At 42.8% G+C, this 27,359-nt stretch overlaps 4 protein-coding genes and 3 non-coding genes across 10 annotated transcripts; all 7 read left to right on the top strand.

Moving 5' to 3' along the window:
• The first annotated feature begins 3,538 nt into the window (after positions 1-3,538).
• On the top strand, positions 3,539-4,705 carry LOC9266773 (nuclear transcription factor Y subunit B-1). Of its 2 annotated transcripts, none has more exons than XM_015780386.3 (2): positions 3,539-4,258; positions 4,455-4,705. In XM_015780386.3, exon 1 carries the CDS (start codon positions 3,662-3,664, stop codon positions 4,193-4,195), a length of 534 nt encoding a protein of 177 aa, XP_015635872.1. In that variant the 5' UTR covers positions 3,539-3,661; the 3' UTR covers positions 4,196-4,258; positions 4,455-4,705. The 2 variants fall into 2 exon arrangements, with proteins under 2 accessions (XP_015635872.1, XP_015635864.1); XM_015780378.3 differs by having other exon boundaries at positions 4,451-4,705.
• Positions 4,706-11,552: 6,847 nt separating this feature from the next.
• LOC107278457 (transcriptional activator hap3) lies at positions 11,553-12,104 on the top strand. The gene has a single exon (XM_066306761.1). It carries the CDS (start codon positions 11,574-11,576, stop codon positions 12,099-12,101), a length of 528 nt encoding a protein of 175 aa, XP_066162858.1. The 5' UTR covers positions 11,553-11,573; the 3' UTR covers positions 12,102-12,104.
• Positions 12,105-18,627: 6,523 nt separating this feature from the next.
• On the top strand, positions 18,628-22,361 carry LOC4326790 (protein indeterminate-domain 12). Its single transcript, NM_001424262.1, has 3 exons — positions 18,628-19,040; positions 20,491-20,908; positions 21,334-22,361. Exons 1-3 carry the CDS (start codon positions 18,857-18,859, stop codon positions 22,160-22,162), a joined length of 1,431 nt encoding a protein of 476 aa, NP_001411191.1. The 5' UTR covers positions 18,628-18,856; the 3' UTR covers positions 22,163-22,361.
• Positions 22,362-22,852: 491 nt separating this feature from the next.
• Positions 22,853-22,948, top strand: LOC112937690 (small nucleolar RNA R41). Its single transcript, XR_003240353.1, has one exon. It is a non-coding gene; the product is annotated as a small nucleolar RNA R41 (small nucleolar RNA).
• An 87-nt stretch (positions 22,949-23,035) lies between these two features.
• Positions 23,036-23,111, top strand: LOC112937705 (small nucleolar RNA Z155). Its single transcript, XR_003240365.1, has one exon. It is a non-coding gene; the product is annotated as a small nucleolar RNA Z155 (small nucleolar RNA).
• Positions 23,112-23,221: 110 nt separating this feature from the next.
• LOC9268552 (probable esterase PIR7A) lies at positions 23,222-26,370 on the top strand. 3 transcript variants are annotated; one of them, XM_026022453.2, is made up of 6 exons: positions 23,222-23,867; positions 24,007-24,256; positions 24,391-24,675; positions 25,210-25,616; positions 25,729-25,866; positions 25,939-26,370. In XM_026022453.2, the coding sequence occupies exons 4-6, from the start codon at positions 25,251-25,253 to the stop codon at positions 26,224-26,226; spliced, it is 792 nt and encodes a 263-aa protein (XP_025878238.1). In that variant the 5' UTR covers positions 23,222-23,867; positions 24,007-24,256; positions 24,391-24,675; positions 25,210-25,250; the 3' UTR covers positions 26,227-26,370. The 3 variants fall into 3 exon arrangements, with proteins under 3 accessions (XP_025878238.1, XP_066162857.1, XP_025878240.1); XM_066306760.1 differs by lacking the exon at positions 23,222-23,867 and having other exon boundaries at positions 23,973-24,256; XM_026022455.2 differs by lacking the exons at positions 23,222-23,867; positions 24,007-24,256; positions 24,391-24,675 and having other exon boundaries at positions 25,195-25,616.
• On the top strand, positions 23,245-23,360 carry LOC112937717 (small nucleolar RNA snoR100). Its single transcript, XR_003240377.1, has one exon. It is a non-coding gene; the product is annotated as a small nucleolar RNA snoR100 (small nucleolar RNA).
• Positions 26,371-27,359: the final 989 nt, after the last annotated feature.

Here is a 27,359-nt window from a genome sequence, read left to right as displayed (position 1 = left end):
TTGAAATACGGAAGAGAAAAAAGATAAGCCCCCGGCCAACCCTGCACGCCCCGGGGGGGGGGGGGGGCGCGGGGTTGGCCCGAGCCCAAGACCTGACACCCGACCCCCACTAGGGGTAGAAGCGACGAGGGTGGTCGATGTTCCACGGGTTAGGCAGCTCTGTGCCGTCACCCGTGGCCAGCCGAACGGAGCCCGGCCGGGGGACGCCGATCACTCGATACGGACCCTCCCACATTGGTGAGAGCTTGCTCAATCCAGCACGCGTTTGGACGCGGCGTAGGACGAGGTCGTCGACGTAGAGTGATCGGGCCCGGACGTGGCGCTGATGGTAGCGCCGCAGGCTCTGCTGGTAGCGCGCGGCTCGAAGGGCCGCGCGCCGCCTTCGCTCTTCCAAGTAGCCGAGGTCAGGGAGCGTCGGCTTCCTTCTTTTTGTCGCTCGCAGGCCTCCCCTTTCGGGTGGCCCGCGGAGCGCCCTCGACGGCGAGGACATGACCCTCGTCGTCGGTATGGGCTGACCTCTTCTTCCTCCTCCTGTCACGCCGCCCTGTCTGAGTGGCGGATCCGGGGGCGGCCGAAGCTGCCACTCCGGAACCGGAGGGGTTCTAGGTCCAGGCCTCCTCCTTGCGAGCCACTCGGTCCGCGAGCTGAAAAAGCTCTGCGGTAGTCTGGGACTCTTTGGAAGCGATCTTTTCGAGCATGCGGTTGTGCCGCACACCCCCCCCCTGAACGCGTAGATCACCGCGTGTGCAGGGATGCATGGTATGGTATTGCGGACTTGGCAAAACCGCTGAATGTACGAGCGAAGTGACTCATCATCCCCTCGCTGTACCGCGTGCAAGTCCGCTTCTTCGCCTGGGCGCGGATAAGTGCCTTGAAAGTTCATAGTGAACTGTTGGCATAAATCCTCCCAAGAGTGGACCGACGCAGGTGGCAGGTTCATTAGCCAACCCCGCGCCTGTCCCTTCAGGGCCATGGGAAAGAAATTCGCCATGACCCTGTCGTCACCCCCAGCGGCCTCAATCCCGGTCGTATAGACCTGGAGAAACTCGGTGGGGTTGACACTTCCATCATACTTCTCGGTGATGGTGGGCCGGAACCTTGGGGGCCAACGGACATTCCGAAGACTCGCCACAAAGGCTCTACAGCCGACACCACCAGCCGGGGGCACGGAGGGCTGGTCCTCACGTCCATGTCGAGGTGACACTCTGGACGAAGAGGCGCCCTCCGTTGCGCGAGGAGTACGCCGGCTATTACGCCGGCGCTCGATGTCGAGGCGAGCATCCGGCTCTCCATGCTGATCCTCCCGAGTCGGAGGTGCCGACGAGGGAGTGGCAGCCGAATGGCGTGCAACAGCCGCCGCTCGCCGCGCCCTCCGCCTTGACGACACGGAGCCGGTAGTGGCGGCGCCGGAGGTCTTGGTGGTGGCGGACCGTCCACCAGCACCCAGGCGCTGCTGTGCCGTCATGACCAAGTTGGCCACGTCGTCCAGCCATCGCTGGGCTGGAGACTCCGGGTCAGGGACGACGGGCGGGTGACGTAGGAGCGCGCCAACAGCCTGAAGCGCGCCCTGAGGCGTGCTGCCGTCGCCGTAGACGAGGAGGCGACGCTCCCCATCTCGCCGTTCTCCTGCATCACCCGCGACTGGCGATGCTGCGGATTTTTCGACCCTCTCGAGCGCCTCCCCCTGCTTAGGATTTTGGTGTGGAGGAGGTGGGGGAGTACGAGCTCGACGGCGTGGGTTTGGCTCCCCGTCGTCGCCGCTCACACTCGGAGAGAGGTCGTGCACCTTTGCTTGCTCGGCCATTAGGCTGAACAAGAAAAACTTGGCGCACACGGAGGAGTACGAGAGCTCAGAAGACACACGCTGAGCCCCCTACCTGGCGCGCCAGATGACGGAGCTCGTGGCTCCTCACCGGGAGACCGCGCAGGCCCCCCTTTGCCAGTTCGGCCGGGGGCTTAGGGTGAAATCTCAAGCTCTCTCGGTATGTGGAAAGATCGCGAGCCAGGAAGAAACGCGAGACACGGGCGATGTATACAGGTTCGGGCCGCTGAGAAGCGTAATACCCTACTCCTGTGTTTTGGTGGATCTGTGTATGAGGGAGCTACAAAGTGTGAGCCAACCTCTCACTTGTTCTAAGTTCCGAATCTGGAAAAGATCATCCCCCTTTCCCTATGGGCAAGGTCCTCCTTTTATACTTCAAGGGGATACCACATGCACCCCTCTCTTTCCAAACTGGACTTTTCTTCTCTTCATAAATGGACGGAGATTTGCACGGTTGTCCTCCGAACATCCTTCTGACGGGACGGCACACACCTACCTCCACTTCTGCCGAAGGCAGGCGCGTCGTGGGAACGTGGCTGTCTGCCGACGACATGACCAGTGTCAGACCGGTCATTCTTGTCCTCCACGCGTCAGTTCAACAATCTGCATGTTCGCCCTTCTTCATACAACATATAGGCTGTAATGGTTGGGATGAAGCCTGGTATAAATCTAACCAGGGCTTACGTGCCATCTCTAAGAGATTACACGCTAGCTCCGGCTTGAGACGAGTGCCTAGAGGCTTTCGTCTTGACAGGATGGGGCAAGGCGTGCGTCAGACCGCCAGTCGCCACCTAACCCGTGATCTGACCGGTCTGTGACTGGTCACAGATCGGATAAAGGAACGCGCTGCACTACGCTGCATGCAGCGTGACACGTTCGACCAGACCGCAATAAATGTGGTTAGGTGAGGCTCACCGTGTTCACCCAACCCATTCATGTGGCGCTAACTCCACAAGGGGTCGGGGCGCCTCCGCCCTCGGGGCCGGGGCAGGAGTCACCCGACCCCCCCTCGGGGAAATCAGGAGGAGGGCGGACACCTCACCCTCGGGCCCGACGTCCCCGAAGGTGCCAGGCCACGTGGGCGATTGTGTCTGCCTCAAGCCTCTGGTCACGATACTCCCGGTCCCATATCACCGACACCGCCTTATTTAATTTTTTTTATAATTAGTATTTTTATTGTTAAAACATGACTAGTACTTTGCGCGTCACTTATGTTTTTAAATTTTTTCAAATAAGACGGACAATCAAAGTTGGGCACGGAAAATCATGGCCACTTAAAATGGGACGGATGGAGTATAATTTATTCATCTTGTACTAAAAATTTGGATATCTAGATAAAGACTATTTAGACTTGTAGTATTAGAGCAAATTTAATAATACACCTAATAGTCTACTCATACAATAGTTAATTGTAGATATACATCGTATCATTAATACCTAATACATTGAAGTTTGTGCTGCAGTTGGCTGTAAATTTGTAGTCTGTTTTGTTCTTTCTTTTTTTTTCTTTTCTCCATATAAGCACAAATATGAGGTGACAACTTAATTATACAGCCCGTTTTCTTCACCTTATTATACTCGGCTCTTAGGATGTGATGCGTATAGCTTAGCGAAAGCAGATGAAGAAAAGTCCATTATTCCCAACAATAACAAGTGAATCGATCTGGTCGTCTCTCTCGCCAATCGGATTACCCAACCGCATATAAAAGACACAACCAACGGCGGCCGCGCGCGTGCTGCCCTCTAAATCGTCATATATACTGTAGCGCTTCCACTAGCCCAAGAACTCACCACCACCACCACTGAAGAGAGAGAGAGAGAGAGAGCTCGAGCTTAGCCATGGCCGACCACCATGGCGGCCACCACGCCGACGGGCATCGCCGGCAGCAGCAGCTGCAGGGGGAGGCGGCGGATCAGGCGGCGGCGGAGATCATCAAGGAGCAGGACAGGTTGCTGCCAATCGCGAACGTGGGGCGAATCATGAAGCAGATCCTCCCCCCCAACGCCAAGATCTCCAAGGAGGCCAAGGAGACGATGCAGGAGTGCGTCTCGGAGTTCATCAGCTTCGTCACCGGCGAGGCCTCCGACAAGTGCCACAAGGAGAAGCGCAAGACGGTCAACGGCGACGACGTCTGCTGGGCCTTCGGCGCCCTCGGCTTCGACGACTACGTCGACCCCATGCGCAGGTACCTCAACAAGTACCGCGAGCTCGAGGGCGACCGCGCCGCCGCCGCCGCCACCTCCCGCTCCGGCGCCGGCGCCGCCGCGGGCCCCGACCACCCTTCCTCCTCCTCCTCCGCCGCCGCCGCCACCGCCGGTCATTTCATGTTCAACGCCATGGACAGGTCGACGGATAGCTCCAGGCAGTTCTAGCCACCGTTCTTTGCGTCGTCTTCTTCTCACCCAACACCCAACCTTTCCTCCTAATCTTGAGAGGTCAGTAATTTAATTAAGCTAAGCTACTCCATCGTCTCTAGCTACTCCATCTTACCTTACTCCTCCATATGAACAGCTATTGCAGTGGCTAAGCTAATTAATAATTAGTAAGAGTAGCCAGTGCTTAGCTACTAGTAGCTAGCTAGATTAGCTAATTAATCTGTGTTCATGGTGTGATATGATGGTGAGAAGCTAGGTGGGGATGGATGTGCTGAGATTGATTGAAGGACATGGAAGATGAGGTTAGGATGAAGAAGCTAGCAGCTAAGATGGCCCGGCGACATGATGGATATGGAGTAATTAATCGGAGTATGCAAAATGATCGATTTTATATGAATAATTCTTGTACGTCCAATTTAATTTTTGTAGTGATTAATTATTTTGATCTGCACGTTATGACGATTGACATAGTTGGAGTTGGGTATTTTTGAATCTGAGTAAATTTAATTCTAGATTTGATCAAAAGTTGATTTCTAGGTTCCTGCATGCCTTATGCCTATATAGGGATAATATTGTGCTGATTGATATTCCTAGGCTAGCTATTTCATCATGCATATATGGGTTTAGTTTGATAAGTTTTGACTCTTGAGAAATTAGTTAGGCACTGTCTCTTATTCTTGAGCACCACATATATAACTTCTGCACCCTGTGTGTTATGCATTCTTGCATTGTGTGTTGACCTTCTTCATTGCTTATATATATAAATAATAGTATTTCTTATCAGATTTAATTTAAACTACATAATATGCTTGTATGGTTGATTGATACACAAACCGAGGTATATATGTCGCTAGCAAAATGCACCGTATAGTTTTTATTTACTTTGTCCATCCCAAAATAAATCAACTTTTCTACATATTATGTCTAGATTCCTATATAAAATTTGATTTTTTTTCTTTGACATAGAGAGTGCCTTGTCGTAATTGTGTGAGAGTGTTTCTATGCCTACAAGAATTGAATTAATGTTTGAATTATGCTAGTCGTTCATTTATATCAATTCATTATAGATCATAGAGTTCAAATTCTGATGTCTACAAAAATTAACATATATAGTGTGTATATTCTTAGTTAGTGCCAGAAGTTATATTTTCTTTGCCAAAAAAATATATAAGGCAACCTTCTTGACTTCTTTTTTTTTTCAAAAATGGTGGATTATATTAATTATAAATCTTTCCTTTTTTCCATTTTTGTTTTCTAGAGATCTGTTGTCTTACATATATAGTGCGATGCAATAGATATAAGTATATGGTCATATTCGCTCGTAGTTTATGGAGGTGTTTAGATCCAAGGGTGTAAAGTTTTGGCATGTCACATCGGGTATTATATAGGATGTCGCATGGGGTGTTCGGACACTAATAAAAAACTAATTACAGAATACGTCAGTAAACCGCAAGATAAATTTATTAAGCCTAATTAATTAATCATTAGCAAATGTTTACTGTAGCACTACATTGCAAATCATGGAGCAATTAGGCTTAAAAGATTTGTCTTGCAAATTAATCGTAATCTGTACAATTAGTTATTTTTTAAGCATATATTTAATATTTTATGGAGGTGTTCAAACGTTCAATGTAACAGGGTGAAAAATTTTGGGACGAGATCTAAACGGGCTTATGTATACTGTCTTAAATGTTCATAGGACGCAGAAATTGATGGTTTATCTTTAATTGCTGACATAATAAATGGCATGTTCTATGAAGTGGTTGCAGAGAGTGAGTACGTGTCTTCTAATAATTTAGGTGGATGCTGGCATGCATCACGCACAATGCATGTCTGCACGACAAACAGTGTTCGATATGTAAATACATGTGTCCCCTATACACGCAACTTATACTCCTATACAGTATACACCCATTCATTAGTTACAGATACTTGTCATATTTATGCTTCATGTCCTAAAAGCCATGCATATGAATCATATATATATCTGCAGTGTTGGTAGGACTAGAGACGAACTGAAAGTTCAATGCAAGTTTTTGGTTTGGATTTGTTTTAATTATTTGGATCGAGTTAATTGGCCAGCGCTGGCCCAGCCTAGTTCTCTGCTGTTCTTTGCAGATGAACATTAACTGTTTTGTTTTTAGCCCTGGAGTTGCGCTAGATGGCTAGCTCTCTGATATGCGCAGGGCTTTTTTGGGTTTTTTTTTCGCATTTCTTTTTGCTTCAGCGTAAATTAAACAGTTAATTTACCTCTGTTTGGTCAGTAGGATGATCTGTTATTTTAGTCATGCATGACTGTCATCATGTATATAGACTATATACCCATTCAAATTAATTCATATATACCCCCTCGATCCATCTGCAAAAGACTTAATTTCTAGCTATACACTTGGACAATATATGCTAATATAAATTAGTACTTCATCTAATAACGATTTCGAATGCAAAGGGACCTTCAAGCAGGAATTGACCACTCAAAGATCGATAGTACTTTTTGTTTAATGTACTATACATATACCCCACCAATTAATGTACTTATATATACAAGTCACAATGCATCCTATATATGGAGTATATATACATACATATACCCACCAATGTACTTATATATATGTCGTTTAAAAAAGTAGTACTATATATGTACCATATACGAGTATTCAAGAAAATGTACTAGAGATGTACTTTTCAATTAAGCTAGCTAGAGAAGTCAGCACCCAATCGGTTGGTGCAGCTGTTGATATATTGTCTTATTAGCTAGTGTACTCTTAAATAAATTTGAGTATTTTTGTGGTAGTATATATATATATGTAATTAACCACACCCACGTGGTAAAATCCAAATTAACAAATACTCTTATTCAATTATACACTTACTAGTATAGTGTTCATCGCGTCCGTAGAATTCTAAACTAAATTTATATACAGTGATTTTTTGTTTCAATTATATACTTCTTTGTATTTTTTATTTATAATATTCATAAGTTTTAATTTTATAAAACAAAACTGATTATTTTTGTTATTGCAATCAATCTAAATGTAAGTTTACATATTTCACTTGGATTATATTTCTTGTCAAGCTGCGTCTGGTCTGTACCATAGAAATTTACATGCATGCATCATCTCTAATTAATACTTCCTCCATTTCACAATGTAAGACTTTCTAACATTGCCCACATTTATTTAGATGTTAATGAATCTAAACACAATATATGTCTAGATTCATTAACATCTATATGTATGCGTGCAATGCTAGAAAGTCTTATATTATAAAACGGAGGGAATATATGATTAGTACTACTATACTTATATATGTAGTACTCCATCCGTTTCACAATGTAAGTCATTCTAACATTTTCTATATTCATATAAATGCTAATGAATCTATACGCATATATATGTTTAAATTCATTAGCATCTATATGAATGTGGAAAATGCTAGAATGACTTACATTGTGAAACGGAGGGAGTATCATTGAAAGATATATGTATATATACACAGTTTTAAACTCCCTGTTTATTGATTAATCAGTACAGTACTTGTATGCATTAATTGTGGTATGTAAATTTCTAGCTTCATCTCGACAGTTAATTTTCAGCCGCAATCTGAATTTGAATTTTGAAACTTAATTAGTAGAGTGTATTATTTTTCATTGTAGCTTATTTTATAGCCTTGCCTTTTAAACCTTGAACAATACATATAATGTGGACTTATAAGTCCATTATATATGTATAATAGTTATGAATTATTTTTAATTAATTGTTTGTAAACTAACTACTACTTCCTCCGTCCCATAATAAGTTCATATTTAGCTTCTTCCATTTGTTATAAAATAAATTTATTTTTTAAAAATCATTGCACTGGAGTTTGTGAAAGTAGAAAATAATTACGTTGAAAATAGATAAAGTGAAAAAATAATTGTATTGAGATTTGATACGGTAGGACTATTCTAGTTTTTTTTTTGTCATTTTGGGTTCTGTATTGGTACATGGGATGAGTAAATAATGAATTTACTTTTGAAAGGAGGAAATGAGGAAGTAATTGCGAGAGCAAGCCAAAACGCGTTATGAAACCACATTAGTTAGCAAGAAAAATGGCGAGACGAGGTAGTCGATTGATACTCAGTACCTGCAGATCGCAAGATCACCAAAAACAAACCACCTACTCCAGCTTATTTCGTAGGCGCACACACACTACATACACCAGGCACACCATCGACTGGATTGATAAGGGATAGTTGGATATGGCACTACTGGAAGCTAGCTAGGGAGATCAAAACTATGCAGAGTACTCCCTCTATCCAAGTTTATAGAGGGCCTGAATATTTTTCTCTCTCCTGTCAGAACATATAAGGCACAGCTTCATTTTTTTTTGTTGCTTCTATCCCGGAGTACCCTGCTCATTTGCATATATGCAGGTGGTTGAATACATGCATATGTCAAGGTGTGGTGCAAAGCTAATACTCCCTCCGTTTCAAAATGTTTGACACCGTTGATTTTTTAGCACGTGTTTAACCGTTCATCTTATTAAAAAAAATTGTGAAATATGCAAAACTATATGTGTACATGAAAGTATATTTAAAAATGAATCAAATGATATGAAAATAATAAATAAATACTTAAATTTTTTGAATAAGACAAATGGTCAAACACGTACTTAAAAAGTCAACGGTGTCAAACATTTTGAAACGGATGGAGTATTTATCTAGATTACAGATTTGCTAGAGGGAGGTAGAGAAACAAGTTTTTTCCAAATGTGAAACTAGCTACTCTGCGCTCTCTCGTGTGTTCATCCTTTCGATCCAAAGCGAAGCATCATGCACACAATATGATATTTCTTTATGCTATACATATTTATCGGAAAGAAAGTCATTCGTGTTAAATTTGTGAAAATTAACCTTTTGTCGATCGACTATATATGTATATATCCAGCCCGTGCTTCACCATTGATGTGAATTAAGTTTGATTATTGTTTAGTACTGTAAGGGTATATATCCACATGCATGGTTGACTTTTTCTGGTAACTTGTTCCAACTACACATATAGTGTTATATACTGTAAGACTTTCTAGCACTGCTCACACACATATAGATGTTAATCCTCGTAAAAAAATATAGATGTTAATGAATCTAGACATATGTATATATTAAATGAATGTGGGCAGTGCTAAAAAGACTTATATTGTGAAACGGAGATAGTACATGTTTCTTAGTTATAATTAATTCTGTACTGCTGAATTTTTAGTAGTATATATGTGTGTGTCACTAATTAAACTATACTTGTTTTTTGTACTCCAAATATGCAATCCCAATCCCTAAACACCAACTACATTTAATCCTTTGTCGATTTTCAATTATGTGGGTTAATTGTCTCAAAATTTTATAACTTTTTAATTATGTAACTCCAAATTATGTGGATTATTTAATGCCATAGGAGATCCAAAACTGATGACGATACCGAGACACAATATTTGATAACGAGTTCAGCCAACACCTATATTCCGAGGACCTCCCTGGTTCAGCATATTACAACATATTAGAGTTACAACGACCTTGACCGGATGCCACTGATCGATAGCCGCTCCCTCTCGCCTATGCTAAGTCGCTATACGGTTACAACATGTCTATCTCTCTATTTAAGAGAGAGTTTAGGATAGAGTCTGACTTTTACTCTATTTTTTTTATCTAATTCAACTTCAAGTCTTAAACTGTAACCGATTACGTATATATATTTGACACAAACTCTAACGTATGTAGCTAGCTAACACTTGAGGTTGTACATGCATGCACATGATATGTGTCGAAAGCCTCTTCGTCGGTACCGTCTAGTACATGTTAGTTAATTCCTCACAATGTCCATGGGAAAATGAAACCATATAATAAAGAAAAATTCAAGGATGGTTCCATCCGATTGGGAGCTAGGAATCAGCGCATCAAAAGATGAAAACTTGATATGCACACTACTCCTCCAAATTGGCCACAGCAAATTGCTGTGTAACTACCATTTGCTTAATTATCCCCCTTTTGGCGTCAGAAAGCTGCAAATCGGTAGCCTTTTATATGACCAAGTTGCCTTCTCCTCCATCTCGTCTTCCTCGTCATCCTCTTCCTCGATCGTCGTCGTCGTCGTCGTCGTCTCGACATTGATTCGGGAGTATCCACGGCCACGTGCCGCGGCGATGGAGGCCATCATCGCCGCCATGGGAGGGCCGCACGGCTTGTCGGCCGGCAGGTGTCGCCCGCCTAGAGGACTATACACACCATCGCCGGTGTAAAGGACGCAGCCTGATTGGCTAAACTTAATTAGTAGTGCTATTAGCTTAAGCTTAATTAGCTTGGGCCAAAAAGTTATTCTTCTCTGCACTTTCATTTCTTTAATTAGTACTAGTATCGAAAGTTCATGTGTGTTAGTGTGTGCTCTCTGTCACTTTTTTCATATTTTATCGTATATATGTAAAAAAAAATTATGCGGGTATCTTCTTGTGACTTTAATTGATCTGCAGCTGCTAGTTGAGTCCAAACTGCCGTTGATTAACATTTTTCTTATCATAACGACCGTTAATTAATTAGCCGAAGATTAATTTGATTATATCTACACACGCCAACTGAATATATGTACATGTAGTTTTGTGTCAGATAACTTCTTTTGCGAGCGATGAATAGATACAGGGCACAAGTCTACGTAAACGCTTGATTGCCCATCGATCGATGCGATTTTATATCACTCTACATATATATACAGTAGTATACAAAATTGTTGCCCTATAAAAGTATATATAAAACAAATTGAAATGTTGGCTTATGTTACTTTTGTATATTATGTTCATGAAAAAGCACGGTACCGCGTACTTGTAGTGAGTCAAAAATCAGTCCACATGCATATCAAACAAATTTGCATGCATGTAATTTCCCATTATTTCTTTCCTCAAAATTGTAAAAAAAAGAACTCTTTTCCAAACAAGTTGGATATAAATAATTGAATAGACAAATAAATACTGCGGGCGCACCATATTTTTGTAAGGAAAGGGAAAGAATCATTATCTCATGTGGTGCTGGCGGGCAATGCTAGCCCTACGTTACAACATAACATTCCACACTTTTTTCAACAAGATCGAGAAAATCCAATAAACAAGTAGAAAAAAACCCGCCGCTCAACGCATAAATAGAGCTATAGCCGGTTCTCTTCAGCATAGTCAGCCAATTCCCTTCAGCACAGTCGGTAACAATATCACGAGGTTTGCTACGACGGTGCGGCCCATTTATACCATACGACTCTCTTCTCTTATAAGGGAGATAAGATACATACCCCCTTTTCCACCAAAGAAAATGAGCCGCGATCTCAATTTCTCTGGATTTAACCAATTGGGTCGCCTCCAACCCATGCAAGGGCTTCCTAGGGCGTCGTCGTCGTCAACCTCGGCGTCGAGAGATCGAGACGGCGGCGATGGCGATGGCGGCGGCGGCGGCGTGACGATGACGAACGGGCAGGACAACCTGCTGCCGATCGCCAACGTGGGCCGGATCATGAAGGACGGGCTGCCGCCGCAGGCGAAGATATCGAAGCGGGCCAAGGAGACGATCCAGGAGTGCGCGACGGAGTTCATCAGCTTCGTCACCGGCGAGGCGTCGGAGCGGTGCCGGCGGGAGCGGCGGAAGACGGTGAACGGCGACGACGTCTGCCACGCCATGAGGAGCCTCGGCCTCGACCACTACGCCGACGCCATGCACAGGTACCTGCAGAGGTACCGCGAGGGCGAGGAGCTCGCCGCGTCGCTCAACAGCAGCAGCAGCGCCGCCGCCGCCGCCGCCGCCGCCGGCAGCAGGGGCGGTGGCGCCATACAGATCGACGTGAGAGCTGAGCTCTCCATCTTCAGATCAGGCAACAACCAAGGTCGTCCAAACAATTAACCATGCATTGTATGCTACTGTTGATCATAGCTGTTCTTGATCAAGATGATCAGGTTGCAAATTTGCAGTAACTTTGCACTACATATATATGCAACTGAGCAGCTCACTGTCATGGAGTTATTTTTTTTTTGTGTGTGTGTGTGTTGCAATCTGGCTTGTGTCTATGTACTACGATGTGTTTTCCGGTGCGAGTACTACGATGTGTTGTACCAAAGTTGTACTGCTCTGGTTTCGAAGAAAAAAAGGTGTACTGATATGATATATGTATGGTTTTTAATTTGTTGCGTGCATACTTTTAAACGTAATATTTCAGGTTTGATTAGTTTCAGTTTGTCAATTCGTTGCAAGTGATTTGTATAGTTTTCATTTCAAGTTACATAATGCACGTGAATATCCAGTTAATTTTGGAGTATAACTAGCTATAATTAAAAATCAAATATGCCCACTGCATAGTGCACTCTACCAAGAACCAAATATAGCACTGTTTGAAAATTTAAATTTTGACTGAGAAATATAGGCATGATCGAAAAGATGAGGCCCTAGCATGGTCATGCATATTTGAAACGTAAAATTGATATGATGCATAGTTGGCACTTGGCAGTATGGTCATACATATTTACTTATGTGAAAAAAATATCGTTGGTTTTTACATTGCAGACACGTCAAATTCTCCCTCGTTTATCGTGCGGAATAATGGCGGCCATCTGGACGTCTGGTGAAAGTTTTGGGGAGAGAAAATTAGAGGGCAAAATTAAAGACCAAACAAGCAAGGGATGCTCCTACTTGCTGCATCATTTTGGGTAAAGAAATCCAGCACATTCTGAGCAGTTTGTGTCTTTTGATTGCTCTCAGGTGTGCAGAAGGCTTTTTGGTACGCTGTTCCAAGAGGGGTTTTGTATTAAACTCGAGTTGCTCCAATGGCAAACGAAGAATGTTGGATTGAAGAGCTCAAAAAGGGCACCGCAACTCAGGGCTAATTTGCACTTCACAATAAAGGTTTTGTGGGGACCCTGCATGCCATGAAGAAATGTTCTAGAGGCATATATAATCTAGCGGTTTTTTTTCTGACGTTTGAACGTGGTTTTCTTACAAGAAAAGTCTCTGCGCGTTTGTACATCATGCGTGACTAATATATCCTAATTGTGCAGAAAGGTGTTTTTCAAAGTATAATGATGTCCGACAACAAGTGTCAAGTTGCGAAGTGAAGATTGCCGTGGAAGCGCACTACCCGATAAATCGTCTCTCGAGAGCTGCAGAGAATGATAAGATTCACATGCGGCAATTCCCACTTTATCGACGTTGTCTGCTTATTGTTGCTTGTCGTGTAGGGTATACTATTATTAGAAGCATTGTCCGACCATGAAACTTAGTTGAATATTACTATGATCATTTGGTCTATGCAATGTCACGTATATTTTTTTATTAGATAAAAGAAGCCCATGTTATGTGGTTGAGACGTGTTAATTCCGTGTCCGATTTCCTACCGTATACATTAGAAAATAGAAATAAATTTACTATATACTACAAACCTAAAAAGATGTACTTTTCTCAATATATATATATATATATATATATATATATATATATATATATATATATATATATATATATATATATATATATATATATATATATATATATATATATATATATATATATATATATATATATATATATATATATATATATATATATATATATATATCACATACAATAGAACCGTAACAAATTTGATTTTCAAACAAGAGATCAAAATACTTTTAAAAAACGTTTTCAGAAAAAAAAGATACTTCAAAAAATGAGTTAAATATTTTTGAAAAAAAAGTATAACAAATGAGGAGAGTAAAATCTTGTATAGATGTACCCACACGGGCACACCCACTGCAAAATCTCCCCTGCAGGTAAAAAGGGTGTTAACTCTCTTTTCGTGGAGGTGAAACTTAACTGAATCTCCACGCCTCTGCCAGACTGCCAGTGTATCCCACTTGGAATATTTAACTCTGCTCCAAACAGCGATATTTTTCCCCTGAAAATGCGAGTCGGGAAGAGAACCCTCTTTGATGGCCCGGCCCATGTTGAGTTACGGGCAGGGCCGTTAAAGCCCATCATTTCTCCATGGGCTGAACTGGTCGGTTCAGCCCATGGGCCAACCTGCAGGGTCAGTGCATTGCATGTGGATTTGCCTCTGCAACTCTGCACATTGGCTGCTGCCATTTCGCGTCAAATTAATGTCACCCTAATAATGCAATTATGATAGGACATTGTATAAATCATCATCATGTTTCCAGACCCCCAAAAATAATAAAAAAAAGATGTGCCTTAGCACCACCACCACCAACAACAACAGGATAGGATCGGATGAACACACCCCTCATCTGTCTGCAGCAGCATAACGCTGGCATCGATCAATTTCAGGATTCAGAGGAAGAGAAAAGGATAACGCAATCATGCGCTCGCAAGATGCCACTGTCAATCGAAAAGCAACAACCAAATGGAATGGCAACACGCGGCGGCGAGGAAATTGGCCAAGCTGTCGATCGATTGGCCTAGCTTGTTCTTGCTATCAACTACTCGATCAATTCGCCGATGCTTTTTTTCTGAAACAGGCAAGCGGTTCACGTCGGCGATGTGCACCGGTGAGCTGAACAGAAGCAGAAGAGCAGCTGGAGATGGGTCCGTTGCTTCTGCAGAAAGCTGCTTTTCTTTTTTTTTTTTTTTTGCCCGCAAGATCTGACCTCACTGGTAGGGTTCTTGTGTTCTTGTTAGTCTTAGCAGTAGCAGGCAGCCTTGACTTTATAGCCCCCTCCTCCTCCAAAGATAATTGCTCTCGTCAGAAAGATTGTCTTGTCAAATCTACTACTTGCTGGAGAAACTAAAGATCATGACAAGTCAGGGTCAGGGAGAATTTCCTGAACATGAAATTCTAGAAAGATTTCTATTTTTTTTTCAGAACTGAAATACTGAAATAATGAGCAGTGTGCTGCCAAAATGGTTGCTGTTTCCTTGGGAATAATGTGGCCACACTGACAGACAGAATCGACCATGATGCTGAGGGATCCTAATCGGAGCTGTCAGACGATGCGGAATTAATGGAAGAAAGATCGTGTACGTTAGCGTCTGATTGGGCAGCTTGATCAGTTTCAGAACAATTGAGCACTGTTCTGGGGTTGTTCATCTGAAGAATCACTCAAACGCTCTCTCTGATGTTCAGGTAGCAATTCTCAAGTCGCTGTCACATACTTATCCCAAGTGAAGGATCCAACCTTAAAATTTATTGGTACCAATAGATAGACTTGCTGGACATCTTACTGGTTAATAGGCCTGTTTAAACTTTTTCTTGCCACTGTAAGCTACTAATAATGAGCAGGGAGATTAGGTGTTGACATATGATCGATGAAGCGGCGAAGATTCAGGAAGACATTTATGAATTCGGCCACCAATGATTTACTGTATGACCATAGCGGAATGTTTAGCGGTGTAAATTAGACGTAGGCTGCGTGTAGCTCTCTCTTGTCTAATCTGTTTCTTTGAAATATCGCCACTTTTTAGGCTTTTAGGGTTCTAGAGCTTGGACCTTGTTTCTATATTATTCTCTCTCTTTGTGTTTCCCGTGTAGAAATGCTTTCCTGCCCTACGAAGATTCTTTGCTACCTACTACCTATCCTTAAGGCAAGGTGTATAATCGTAATTGTGTTCTTGTATCCTCACTTGTGTACTAATTCTGCAATTGTGATTTATTCTCTTTACCAATATATGTTCAATACTGTCAAGAAAAGATATAATGCATTATTGGCTACTGTTCATCATGCATATCTGCGAGTGCTCAGCAGGGTGCAGGCTATTGTTCATCGTCATCTACGATCTGAGCCTGATTAACTTTGAGGAAAGCTACAAATCTTACCAATAATCGCGTGCTCTAGTCTCCGCGTAAAGAATAGACGCTGCACAGTTTCCAAATGTTCAGTTAAAATATGCAATTTTTCAGTGTTACGGCGAAAGAACAGTTGAGCAGAGAGGACAAAGTGAGAATGTAACCATCGCTGCTACTACAGACTAAGCGCAGCAATGACAATGGTAATATTCAGGCATCTAATACGAAAACAACTATGCATTTGTTTAATTAATTAGTAATTAGCTCACTAAGCGATTAGTCATCACTTGATAATCATCATCAACAACTCGATCGCTAGCCTGATCTCAAGAGATCGACAGGGATATGCATTGTGGGCTCGTTCTGTCTATTTGTCAATATATTTAACGATTTCAGTGAATTGAAATCACGAAGGAATAAGACAGTTTTGCTCTCGATCTTTCCCTCTCCATCGATCACTTCGCGAGCTGATCATCGACTCGACATTTTCGCTGTATGCAGATCAGGGCCGGATGCAACCAACCTTGGTATCTTCAGAAATTAACTAAGCAACGAAGCAGCAAAGAGGTGTAGTTTCAGTGCATCTGAATTTTCCCCTCCCTGTCGATCGATTAGCTTGTCCACTCCATCAACTAGAGTTTAAAGGTGATCAAATAGTAGCTAGTTAGCGTGTGCTCTCAGCTCTGGTTAATTAGCTGACGCTTTGATCTGCCTAGTTCATGATCCATGGCCATGATATGGAGGGAATTTAATGATGATATAATGCCTCGGTTTTTTAATATGTGACGCTGTTGACATATTTTTATTGAACTTCAACCAATAATATTTATTCAATTACTTAGTTAATTAAAGTGAAATTAGTAACACTAGTTCTCTCATCAAACTTAATTTTAACATGCCTAGTAGTATGTTTTTCTATTTGCACATATATTTTTAAAAATATGAATATTCAAATGAATTAATAAAGTTAACCGCGTCACTGAGGTAGTAGTATGTCAAGAGTAAATGCATTTGTAGGTTACATGTATGTCAAATTAACACCGCACTAATTAAATGTCTGGGAACATATATGGGGTCCATCCATGTCAATCAAGAAGGTGGAAAAGCTCCTTTATTTATTTTTGGTTCAAGAAATTGAACAGTGTCACCTCCTCTTGCTTTCAGGATTGTTTCTTGTCATTCTGTGCTTGGTTCAGGCTCAGTCGTTTTCAGATGTGCTAAGCAAATAGGAGTAAGCAGTAGTACTATATCTGCTAGGTAGTATATCTCAGATTCTCAGTAGTACATGCATGTACAGAAACATGCCGTGTTCCTGAAAGCAAATGAGGGAGTGATAATATTCAGTTATTCTAGAAAATTGATAATATTCAGTTATTCTAGAAATTTCATTCTGAAAAAAACTATACCTTACAGTTACAGTTAATTGTTCCTGGGAGATCAAGCAGTGAAGGAAAATCTCATGGAAAATACTTGGAATGTTGCATATAGTTGTGAACTTAGTTTCTGAAAGTTCCTAAAATGTAGGGCAATTTTAGTTTCAAAAAGTTGTTTGTTAATTCGTCTATCCAACTTAGCTAGGCTGAGCTCACTTCTGCATGGGTGTTCAACCTCCATCTTACGCATCATCATCGTTATCATCCCTTGCAAATCCCAAGGTCCTTAAACAATTCAATAACGTACCTAGTAAGAGCTCTTGATCATCCATGAGGCATAAACTATGTTTGTTAATTTAGGTAGTCAACTATATTTAAATTCAAGAGCACCAAAATATATATGAGCCTCTTGTAGAGCAGCTTAAAAGTTAAAATTACAATAGCTCTGTTGCAGTAAAACTACCGTAGTTCGTATTGAATTCAGCCAGATTAAGGAGAGAAGCCTGTCACTCTCTGTCAGAAATTCAAGCTGAGAGTTAGCACTCCATAAGAAGAGTGGTTTTGGGGATTGGAAAACCACATTAATTTCAAATTGGCGGTGTTAATTGCGATCAGATTATAAAACGAGACCTAGGCAAGAAAACAAGGCAACAAGAAGCCGATCAACTTGACCATGCATTCACAGGTTGCTGTCATGACAAGCCAGTATTATACTCTCTGCCAGGAAAACTTGAGCATTGTCTCTTGCCGGCCGATCCCGAGGGGAGCAAACAACAAAGGTAGATCCAAACTATGCACATTATATAAAACTAAAACTTTTTTTTAAAAAAATTCTTTGCTACAAGAACAAGCTCTCTTCTCAGGTCCACGCGGCTTAGCTATCTATAGGCCCCATCGTACCCTAGTAAACTAAAGCCAAAACCAAAATTTAAATTTTCGTACTTAATTTTGAAGTTGATTTTAGGATATTTTTTATTTAGTTTTTTTAACATTGGCTTTTAAGTCGCTAAGAACACATATATAAAAATTTTACCTATAAATTATATGTGTAGCTGTACTAGCTAGAGTGTATCTATGGTGCATAGTTACTAGCTTCTAGATTAATCTTTCCTAACAGTTAGCTACTGTATATATATAGCATCCTGTACACTCAAGTCATCCCTGACACACACACAGACAAAGACAGGTTCAATTCTCTCTGAAAGCTAAGGGAAAAATAGCTACACTAACATGGTGAAAATTTTGGTAGGATAAATAGAAGACCAGCTCCCTCTTCTTCCTCTAGCTAGCTGTCACTCATACCAAGTTCAGCCAGAGAAAGAGCAAGAAACACAAGAGAAGTTCAGTCTCTGAATGTGTGTTGCCAATTGCTGAAACTCTGCATGTGCATATGCAAACTTGAATCAGTTAGCTAACTGCATGACATCCATGTCGACCGGTGTTGAAAGGGATTGGATTGCACCGTGATCTTATCTTCTCTGAGCAACAAGAAGAGGTGGAAGAAGCAATTGATGGAGGAGTTTGAGCTGCAGCAGCAGCCGTATTACAGCAAGCTGCTCCTGGGTAGCCCGCTGGAGATCGCCAATGTCGACGACAGTGATCTGCAGCTTGTCGCCGGAGTTCCCTCGGATCCGCCGCCTGCGCCGCCGACGGCCGTGAAGAAGAAGAAGAAGAGAAGCCTTCCAGGGACACCAGGTGCATATATATGTTCTCCACTTAGTTAATTGTTCATGTATGTTAAGACCATCTGCATGCAGATGCAAACATCTAGTATTACTTCTTCAGTTCGTCTGAATTCTTGCGTGGATCATAAATTGAATGAATTTTGGTCTTGTGTTGCCCTACCTGACGATCGATCTTGTGACTGCAATAATTGATAGGGAAAGTCTATAATGGTGGTACTATTTAGCAGTCTAAATCTTCTTTCAGTCTTTCACTGAAAACTAGGACGATAGATGACAACGCATATACTGTGTGACAGAATATTTTGACCATAATGAACTGTAGTTTGTGTTAGTCTTTTCGCAGAAATTTAATTAGTTTCGTTCAGAATCTTGAGATAGATAAATTCGACATTTTTTTACAAGGCCAGCATTCTTAGTTGAATTGTCTGAATATTTTGTGATTTCAAGTTCTGAATCCTCTAGCTAGTTGTTGTTTTTTCTCAATAGATGGATAGTGGTTACCTCATCATTTCAGCTAAGCTCGTTGTATGTAATTAGCATAAAGCTTTTTTGGTTAATTAAGTGCACATAGGATCAAGCTATACATTTTTTATCCAGCGTGCTATTTTTTTTAGAGAATTGCCTGTTTCTGTTGGCTCTGTGTATATACATACAGATCTAGTACCATCGCCTGTTAGGACAGTTAACTGCAATATCTATATGAAATTAGGTGCACGCACAAAATGATTTATATTTGGAAGTTTGGTTTAAAAGAGTGATTGAAAATTAGATCTTTATCACTTGGACAAAACATAATTGCAGTTATTTAAAAGATAATGATAGCACATACAAGTTCAATGCAACCTACCAAGTTATTGGTGCAATAGAAATGTAACTAGCTCATCTTGCATGGAGTGGCATTTACATCTGCAAAATTTTGCTCTAGCTAGATCACCCACAACCATCTAAGCAATGCCCACATAAATAAAACGTAAATTTTAGTACTACCTCCAGTTAATTTAATGTACGAAGTTGTTGATTTTTGACACGTATTTGATCACTCGTCTTATTTTTTTAAAAAAGATAACTATCATTTAATTTATTTGTTTTGTTTTTTATATTTACACATTTTTTATTTTTGAATAATATATATGGATGTTCAAACTTTATTCAAAAGTCAATGATGTCATGCATTAAAAATCTACAAGTACTCTCTCCATCCCATAATATAAGGGATTTTGAGTTTTTGCTTGCACTATTTGATCACTCGTCTTATTAATAAAAAACGAAAAGTTGTGCTTAAAGTATTTTGGATAATAAAGTAAGTAAAAAAAATAATTCTAAAAATTTTTAAATAAGTCGAGTGGTCAATCAGTGCTAGTAAAAAATCAAAATCCCTTATTATGGGATGGAGGGAGTACTATTTTAGTAGAGTTTAACTAACACGTTTCGTTGGTGTGAACGCGGCGCATGCCATGCAGACCCGAGCGCGGAGGTGGTGGCGCTGTCGCCGCGGACGCTGCTGGCGACGAACCGGTTCGTGTGCGAGATCTGCGGCAAGGGCTTCCAGCGCGACCAGAACCTGCAGCTGCACCGGCGAGGCCACAACCTGCCGTGGAAGCTGCGCCAGCGCGGCGGCGCTGGCGGCGGCGGCGGCGGCGAGCCGCCGCGGAAGCGTGTGTACGTGTGCCCGGAGGCGTCGTGCGTGCACCACAGCCCGAGCCGCGCGCTGGGCGACCTCACCGGCATCAAGAAGCACTTCTGCCGCAAGCACGGCGAGAAGAAGTGGAAGTGCGACCGCTGCGGCAAGCGCTACGCCGTCCACTCCGACTGGAAGGCCCACTCCAAGGTCTGCGGCACCCGCGAGTACAAGTGCGACTGCGGCACCGTCTTCTCCAGGTGCGCTCGCCATTGTTGAGATCTAGCTTTCTCTGGAAGTGGAGAGGACGTCTTGTGCTTGTCGTTTAAAAAGTTATTAATTTTTTTAAAAAATTTTGTCAAGATAGATCAATGTATGATATATCTTTTTGCAACATACGAGATAAAATTCGACTTATACAATTCGAAACAAAAATAATAAATTTGACCGTGAATTACACGTTCATTTCATAGTTAAATTTGTTATTTTTGTTTTCCACTTATATAAGTTGAATTTGAATTTGTATTTTTATGAAGTGATATATCACATATTGATCTATTCTACTAATTTTTTTTAAAAAAATTATGACTTTTTAAGTGAGATGTAAAAAATGAGAGGATATCTGGTTTGAGTTTTCCGCTTTGTCCATGAGCTTGAGTTGTACTACTGTGTCCATGGCATGCAGGCGCGACAGCTTCGTGACGCACAGGGCGTTCTGCGACGCGCTGGCGCAGGAGAACAACAAGCTCGCGCAGCCGATGAACATGGCGGCGGTCACCTCCGCTCTGCAGGGCCAGCAGCAGGCTCACCACCCCGTCGCCGACGACGATGACGCCGCGGGCGTCAAGAGCCCGCACCTCAAGATGTTCCCCGACGTCGACAACATCGTCGCCGCCGCCACGGCCGGAAACCCGCTCTTGCCGCCGCCGCTTAGCATGGCGGGATGCATGCTGTCCAGCCTCGCCGCGCCATTGTCGTCTCCGTTCCTCCCCGGGTGCAAGCTTGGCGTGGACGCGGCGCGCGACGCCGCCATGGTGTTCCCGCCGCCGCCGCCGCCGGCCGGGTCAGCGGCGGCGATCATGTCCGCCACGGCGCTGCTGCAGAAGGCGGCGGAGCTGGGCGCCACGACGTCGACGGGCTGCTACGGCGGCGTCGCGTTCCCGGCCATGGGCATTGCCGGCGGTCTCGACCGGCTTCCCGCCATAGGCCATCATCTCGCGCCGTACGACGACGTCGTCGTGCCGGCGGCGCTGCAGGGGCAGACGGCGACGCAGCTGGTCGGGTTCGACCTGGGCGGGCTGTTGCCCGGCCAGCTCTACGGCGGCGGAGGCGGCGCGATGACGAGGGCCATCGGGTCGCTGATGCACGGCGGCGACCAGCACGCCGGTGTGGTGGATCGCCGGCGAGGGGAAGGCGTGCGCGTCGTGGACTACATGGGCGTTGACGACGACGACGACCACGGGTGCTTCGATGGCGTGGGCCCCTTTGGGCCTCATATTGGCCCATGGGCCTAATCCACTCCACTCCATGATGCAACGCAAATGTTGTAGTGATGTACTAGTACGTATTGGAGTTTGAATCTGATGAAATGGAGTTAACACGAGGCGAGCTTACCTTTTTTTTTATTCGTGTTGAGACAATTGTTTGAACTTCTGCAGAAAATTTGATAGTTTAAATATTTTTTATTAGGTGAGAATAAACATATTAAATCCCAATGTTCCATGCCTCCATGGCTAGAAAAATACTCCCTATGTTTCATATTAGCAGTCATTTTGACTTTTTTTTACTTTACTAATTTTTTTTATAAATATAGTTAAACATAAAGAAATTTGACTAAATAAAAAAAATCAAAGCGACTTATAATATAAAACGGAGGGAGTATTGTCTCTTTTAGCCTATAGAAAAATGGGCATGATAATTAAATGGGCCGTCTTATTAGTGAACAATTTCAGCCCAAGAAGATGTTAAATGGGCCAGCCCAATATAACGAGTCCGGTATTCTTATTCCCAGAAACCCTAGCCGCCAATCCCCTTATATATTGACGCCTTTGTGTTCGTTCTCCTTGCTCCGTCCGCTTTCGCCGCCTCCCTCCTGGCAGTTCTTCAGATAATCAGATTTGTCCATGAGGTTTCAACTGTTGCATTCCATTGTTGAGTTTTATTCTGTTTGCGTTTCTGTTTGTTTTTGTCATGGATCTGGCTGATTGGAGGCTGTGATGACCAAAAAATACCTACCTATTTTCTGAGGGATTCCAGTCCTTCTGATTGATAGAAACCAATGGATCCTTCTGAGCCTGCCAAGATCTTCAGATTCTTAGTTTTGTATTCGGCTTTTTCGATTTGTCTTCGTATATTGCATTCTTCTAAAAGCAAGCAAGATTCGTAACAGTTGATGGGATGATAACCTTTCACAGAAACTGTATGTGTTGACCCAAAATTCAGACTACAATTATCTGATCAACTCAGACATCTTGCTAAAGGGGGTTTCTTTTTTTCTGCTTTCAAATCAAGAACATTTTTTTTTGCCTATCTTCTTTGCAAAGAACACTTTGATTAGATGTAAACTGTGCACAATAAGCCGATGCTCTGGATGAGAAGAGGAAGGAAGCATGGTAGTGTGTACAGAGATGGATTGATTTTGTTGGTCTGCATGTCTGCCTGCGGTGATGCCTTCGGGCTTTGATCTCGCGGGCCTGGATTTGACCCACACTTCCTATTTTTCTTTTAATCTCGTAAACTGATTTAAGAAGCAATTTCGCGGCTGTTATATTCTGTTTTTAACTTTCTAAACCCAAAAGAACGACTAAATAACATTACAATTTGCAGGTTACATTTAACATTGATTTCCCAGAAAAACTTGATTCAAGAACCAGTATGACTATCCAGGTTGTGATTGATATTTTACATCTAGAACAACGTAATTGAGGAACTGCTACCAAATGTGAACTGGAATTCAAGAATTTGCTCTACGGCTCTACCAGCTACATGCTACAACTACTATCAAAATGTTGGTACCTTGGAAAAGTTACAGTTCACAGGTAGAAACTGCCAAATCGCGGCATGGTTTGGTTAAGCGTAATTTATGAAGTTCTTCATAGAGAGAGAGCCTCCCTTGTTATCAAATATACTCCCTATCAACAACCAGTTCTGCAAGTGCAAGGTTCAGAGGGTCTTCAGACTTCCTCGTGAAGAGATTCTGCACACAAAACGATTCTAGAGGTACGAACAAAACACCCATTGGTCAGTTGTGCTTTCAATTGAACGAAAGAAGTGAATGATAGATGTCCCCTGTTGGTCAGTTCTGCTGTCAACGACAAAATTATCATTTGTTGTTTTGACATAGAGCAAATTCTGACAGAAAAATGAAAAAAAGAGGAGATAACATTCAAACACTCCCACAGCAGTAGAAGAACATCAGAGGACAGCTTCAAATCTTCAGGAAAAGAATCAGCAGGTCTGGGTAGCCTCAGCCTCTCCATCAGAGCTACGCAATCTTGTTTTCTCAGCAAGAGTTTCCACCTCTACACAATCCTGTTGTATCTATATAAAGTCTTGCTATCTCGGTAAAAGTTTCCAAGTTTCCAGCTCTATGCAATCTTGCTATCAAGGTAAGAGTTTCCAGCTCTATGAAATCTTGTTATTTCTAGGATATGGATTTTCATCCCTCGAGGGGATGTCTTGCATATCATCTACGCACCATGACAACCGCAAGTTGGACTTAAATCTTCTTTTTTTCACCCAGATCAAGGAGCCCTCAGAAATATAACATAATGACAACATGAATCATTCATCAGCACGCCATGGATCAAATTAGGCAAAGCGTAACTCTGAAGAAGAATCAAAAGTTGCATACAGATATCGATATGCATTGTAATGAGAGTGTGACTGATAAACACCACCAATTTTTTTTATAAGATGACAGGATAAACACTTCGACTTGGACCACCACATCAATGATCTATCGATGATGAACACAAAGCCATAAGTTGTCAACAGCACGTACACGCCCGATGTCTCCACTCTCCAGGTGTCTAACAACTTCTGTTTCCACGTGAAATTGGGTCCTTAGTACGTGCCATCACATGGCATGCTCAATTGCTCTTACGTGACTAGGCCCTTTTCGGAGAAGCTTGAAATTCTAAGAAGTACTACCTCCGTTTTAAGATATAAGACTTTCTAGCATCGCTAACATTTATATATAAGTGTTAATGAATCTAGGCACACATATATATTTAGATTCATTAACATGTATATGAATATGGACAACGCAAGAAAATCTTATAATATGAAACGGAGGAAGTAACATGTAAGAATATAAACAATCCTCCAAATTCTAAGAAGTAACTCGTAAAAATATAGACAAACTATGAAACTGGTATTTTTATTTTTTGTTTCTAGTTTACTTTTATAAGATACCACAACTACAGATTTGAAAAATCTGTATGAGAATTTTTAGACTATTTGAAAACCGGAGATTCTAGAAGCTGAATTAAGTCCTAGGAATCTAAGCGCGTATAAACACCGCATGTGTCGTGATCCTGTAATTGTGTTGTTCTTGCAGCCCTGGATCACAGAGCGTGCTCGAAGATTCCCAGATTCCGAATGGAAGACGGCGGGAAGCACTTCGTGTTCGTCCATGGCCTCGGCCACGGCGCGTGGTGCTGGTACAGGGTGGTCGCCGCGCTGCGCGCCGCGGGGCACCGCGCGACGGCGCTCGACATGGCCGCGGCGGGCGCGCACCCGGCGCGCGCCGACGAGGTGGGCTCCCTCGAGGAGTACTCGCGCCCGCTGCTCGACGCCGTGGCCGCAGCGGCGCCCGGCGAGCGGCTGGTGCTCGTCGGGCACAGCCTCGGCGGCCTCAGCCTCGCGCTCGCCATGGAGAGGTTCCCGGACAAGGTCGCCGCCGCCGTGTTCCTCGCCGCCTGCATGCCGGCCGCCGGCAAGCACATGGGCATCACGCTCGAAGAGGTGAGACAACGAGACCGATTACTCCATGCTCGATTAGCTCAGCTTCACCATTTTTCAGAGCTTGATCAGACATCGGTATGAATATGATTCCATGTTCTTGCATTGACACAAGTTCATGAGGAGGATCAAACCGGATTTCTTCATGGACAGCAAAACCATCGTCCTGAACACGAATCAAGAACCAAGAACCGCAGTTCTGCTTGGCCCCAAATTACTGGCAGAGAAACTGTATAATCGAAGCCCACCAGAGGTAACAAAAAGGAAAACATCTCAATCTTCTACCTGAAAAAAGCGTCAGATCATCTGATTCTGTTTCTTGCAGGATCTGACGCTGGCGACGATGCTGGTGAGGCCTGGCACCAACTACATCGATGATCCGATCATGAAGGACGAGACGCTGCTCACTGAAGGCAACTACGGGTCGGTGAAGAGGGTGTTCTTGGTCGCCATGGATGATGCTTCGAGCGACGAGGAGATGCAGCGGTGGACCATTGATCTGAGCCCAGGCGTGGAAGTCGAGGAGCTCGCCGGAGCGGATCACATGGCAATGTGCTCCAAGCCGAGGGAGCTGTGTGATTTGCTGCTCAGGATTGCAGCTAAGTATGACTAAGAAATGGTTTTAGCAGGGTTAAAATTTTTTTACGATTCCAGTATCTGTCTTCTATCAGTGTTAAGCAGAAGAGAAACATGTAATCAGTGGTTCGGTTGTGTTTTGTGAAGCTAATGATAATATCTCACCAGATCAATTTTATCCCGATCTTGTGATGAACAAATGTACAGATTCAGTTCTTGGATCGAACGATCGTCTATCTGTATGGACGTGGGCATTAGATCTCCTTATCTCCTACCGTCGCCGCCGGCGAGGCGACAGTGGCTATCTTGGATCGCTTCATGCCGCATTTTCCCTCTTGATATGAGGTGTGCGGTGTGGTGGATTTAGAGCGTGTTCGGGGGAGTTTTTGGCAGCCGCGGCTTCTCTCAAATTAAAAGTTTACTCAAACAATATAACTTTTCATCTAGATTTTGAGAAATGTAGATACAAAAAAAAAAAGCTAAACAGAAACCGAGTTTTTTAGTTTTTCCAAATTCTCAAAAATTTGCTTGCATCTAACTACTATCTCCATCCCAAAATAATTGTAATTCTAGTTTGTTTAGTATATATTAAGGTTTGATAAGAAAGACTATGATACTTCTTATTAAATGGTACATAGGTAAGAGTGAGAGTGTAGTAGAGGGTAAAATAGGAAGAATTGTGAATGAGAAGTAATTAATGAGACCATTAGTACTCTATTGTAATAGCTATTTTGAAACAAATTTAAATTCTAGAAATACAATTATTACGAGACAGATGTTGTACTTAGGTGCTTAAGCTCTTCAAACAGAGCCAATCAGCCAAGCTTGCTAGTACCATCTAACTACTTTTTAAGATCTTAAACTCTTCAAATAAAGCCTTAGTCTCATTGTCCTCTAACGTGTGTCACTAACATATAGTTCCGTTGGATGTGAGGTACATATATCAGCCACTCAAAGTAAGAGAACAATACTACAGACTACAGAGGATCTGTTTCAACTTGGGCTATTTCGTCCCAATTACCAATGGGCTAATTTTGGATCACGAGATTTGGGCCCACTTCAACGGTTTATCCACACCAGTGGCGATCGACCGATCTCTCTTAACCAATCAGATTCAGCGGCGGCTTACTGTGTGTCCGTGGTGTCATCGTTGCTGGTCGCCTGATCGAT

Source organism: Oryza sativa, chromosome 1 (genome assembly GCF_034140825.1).
Source record: "Oryza sativa Japonica Group chromosome 1, ASM3414082v1".
NCBI classification, from domain to species: Eukaryota; Viridiplantae; Streptophyta; class Magnoliopsida; order Poales; family Poaceae; genus Oryza; species Oryza sativa.
The sequence above is the reverse complement of the archived record's forward strand: the minus strand, read 5'-3'. Positions and strand labels throughout refer to the sequence as shown.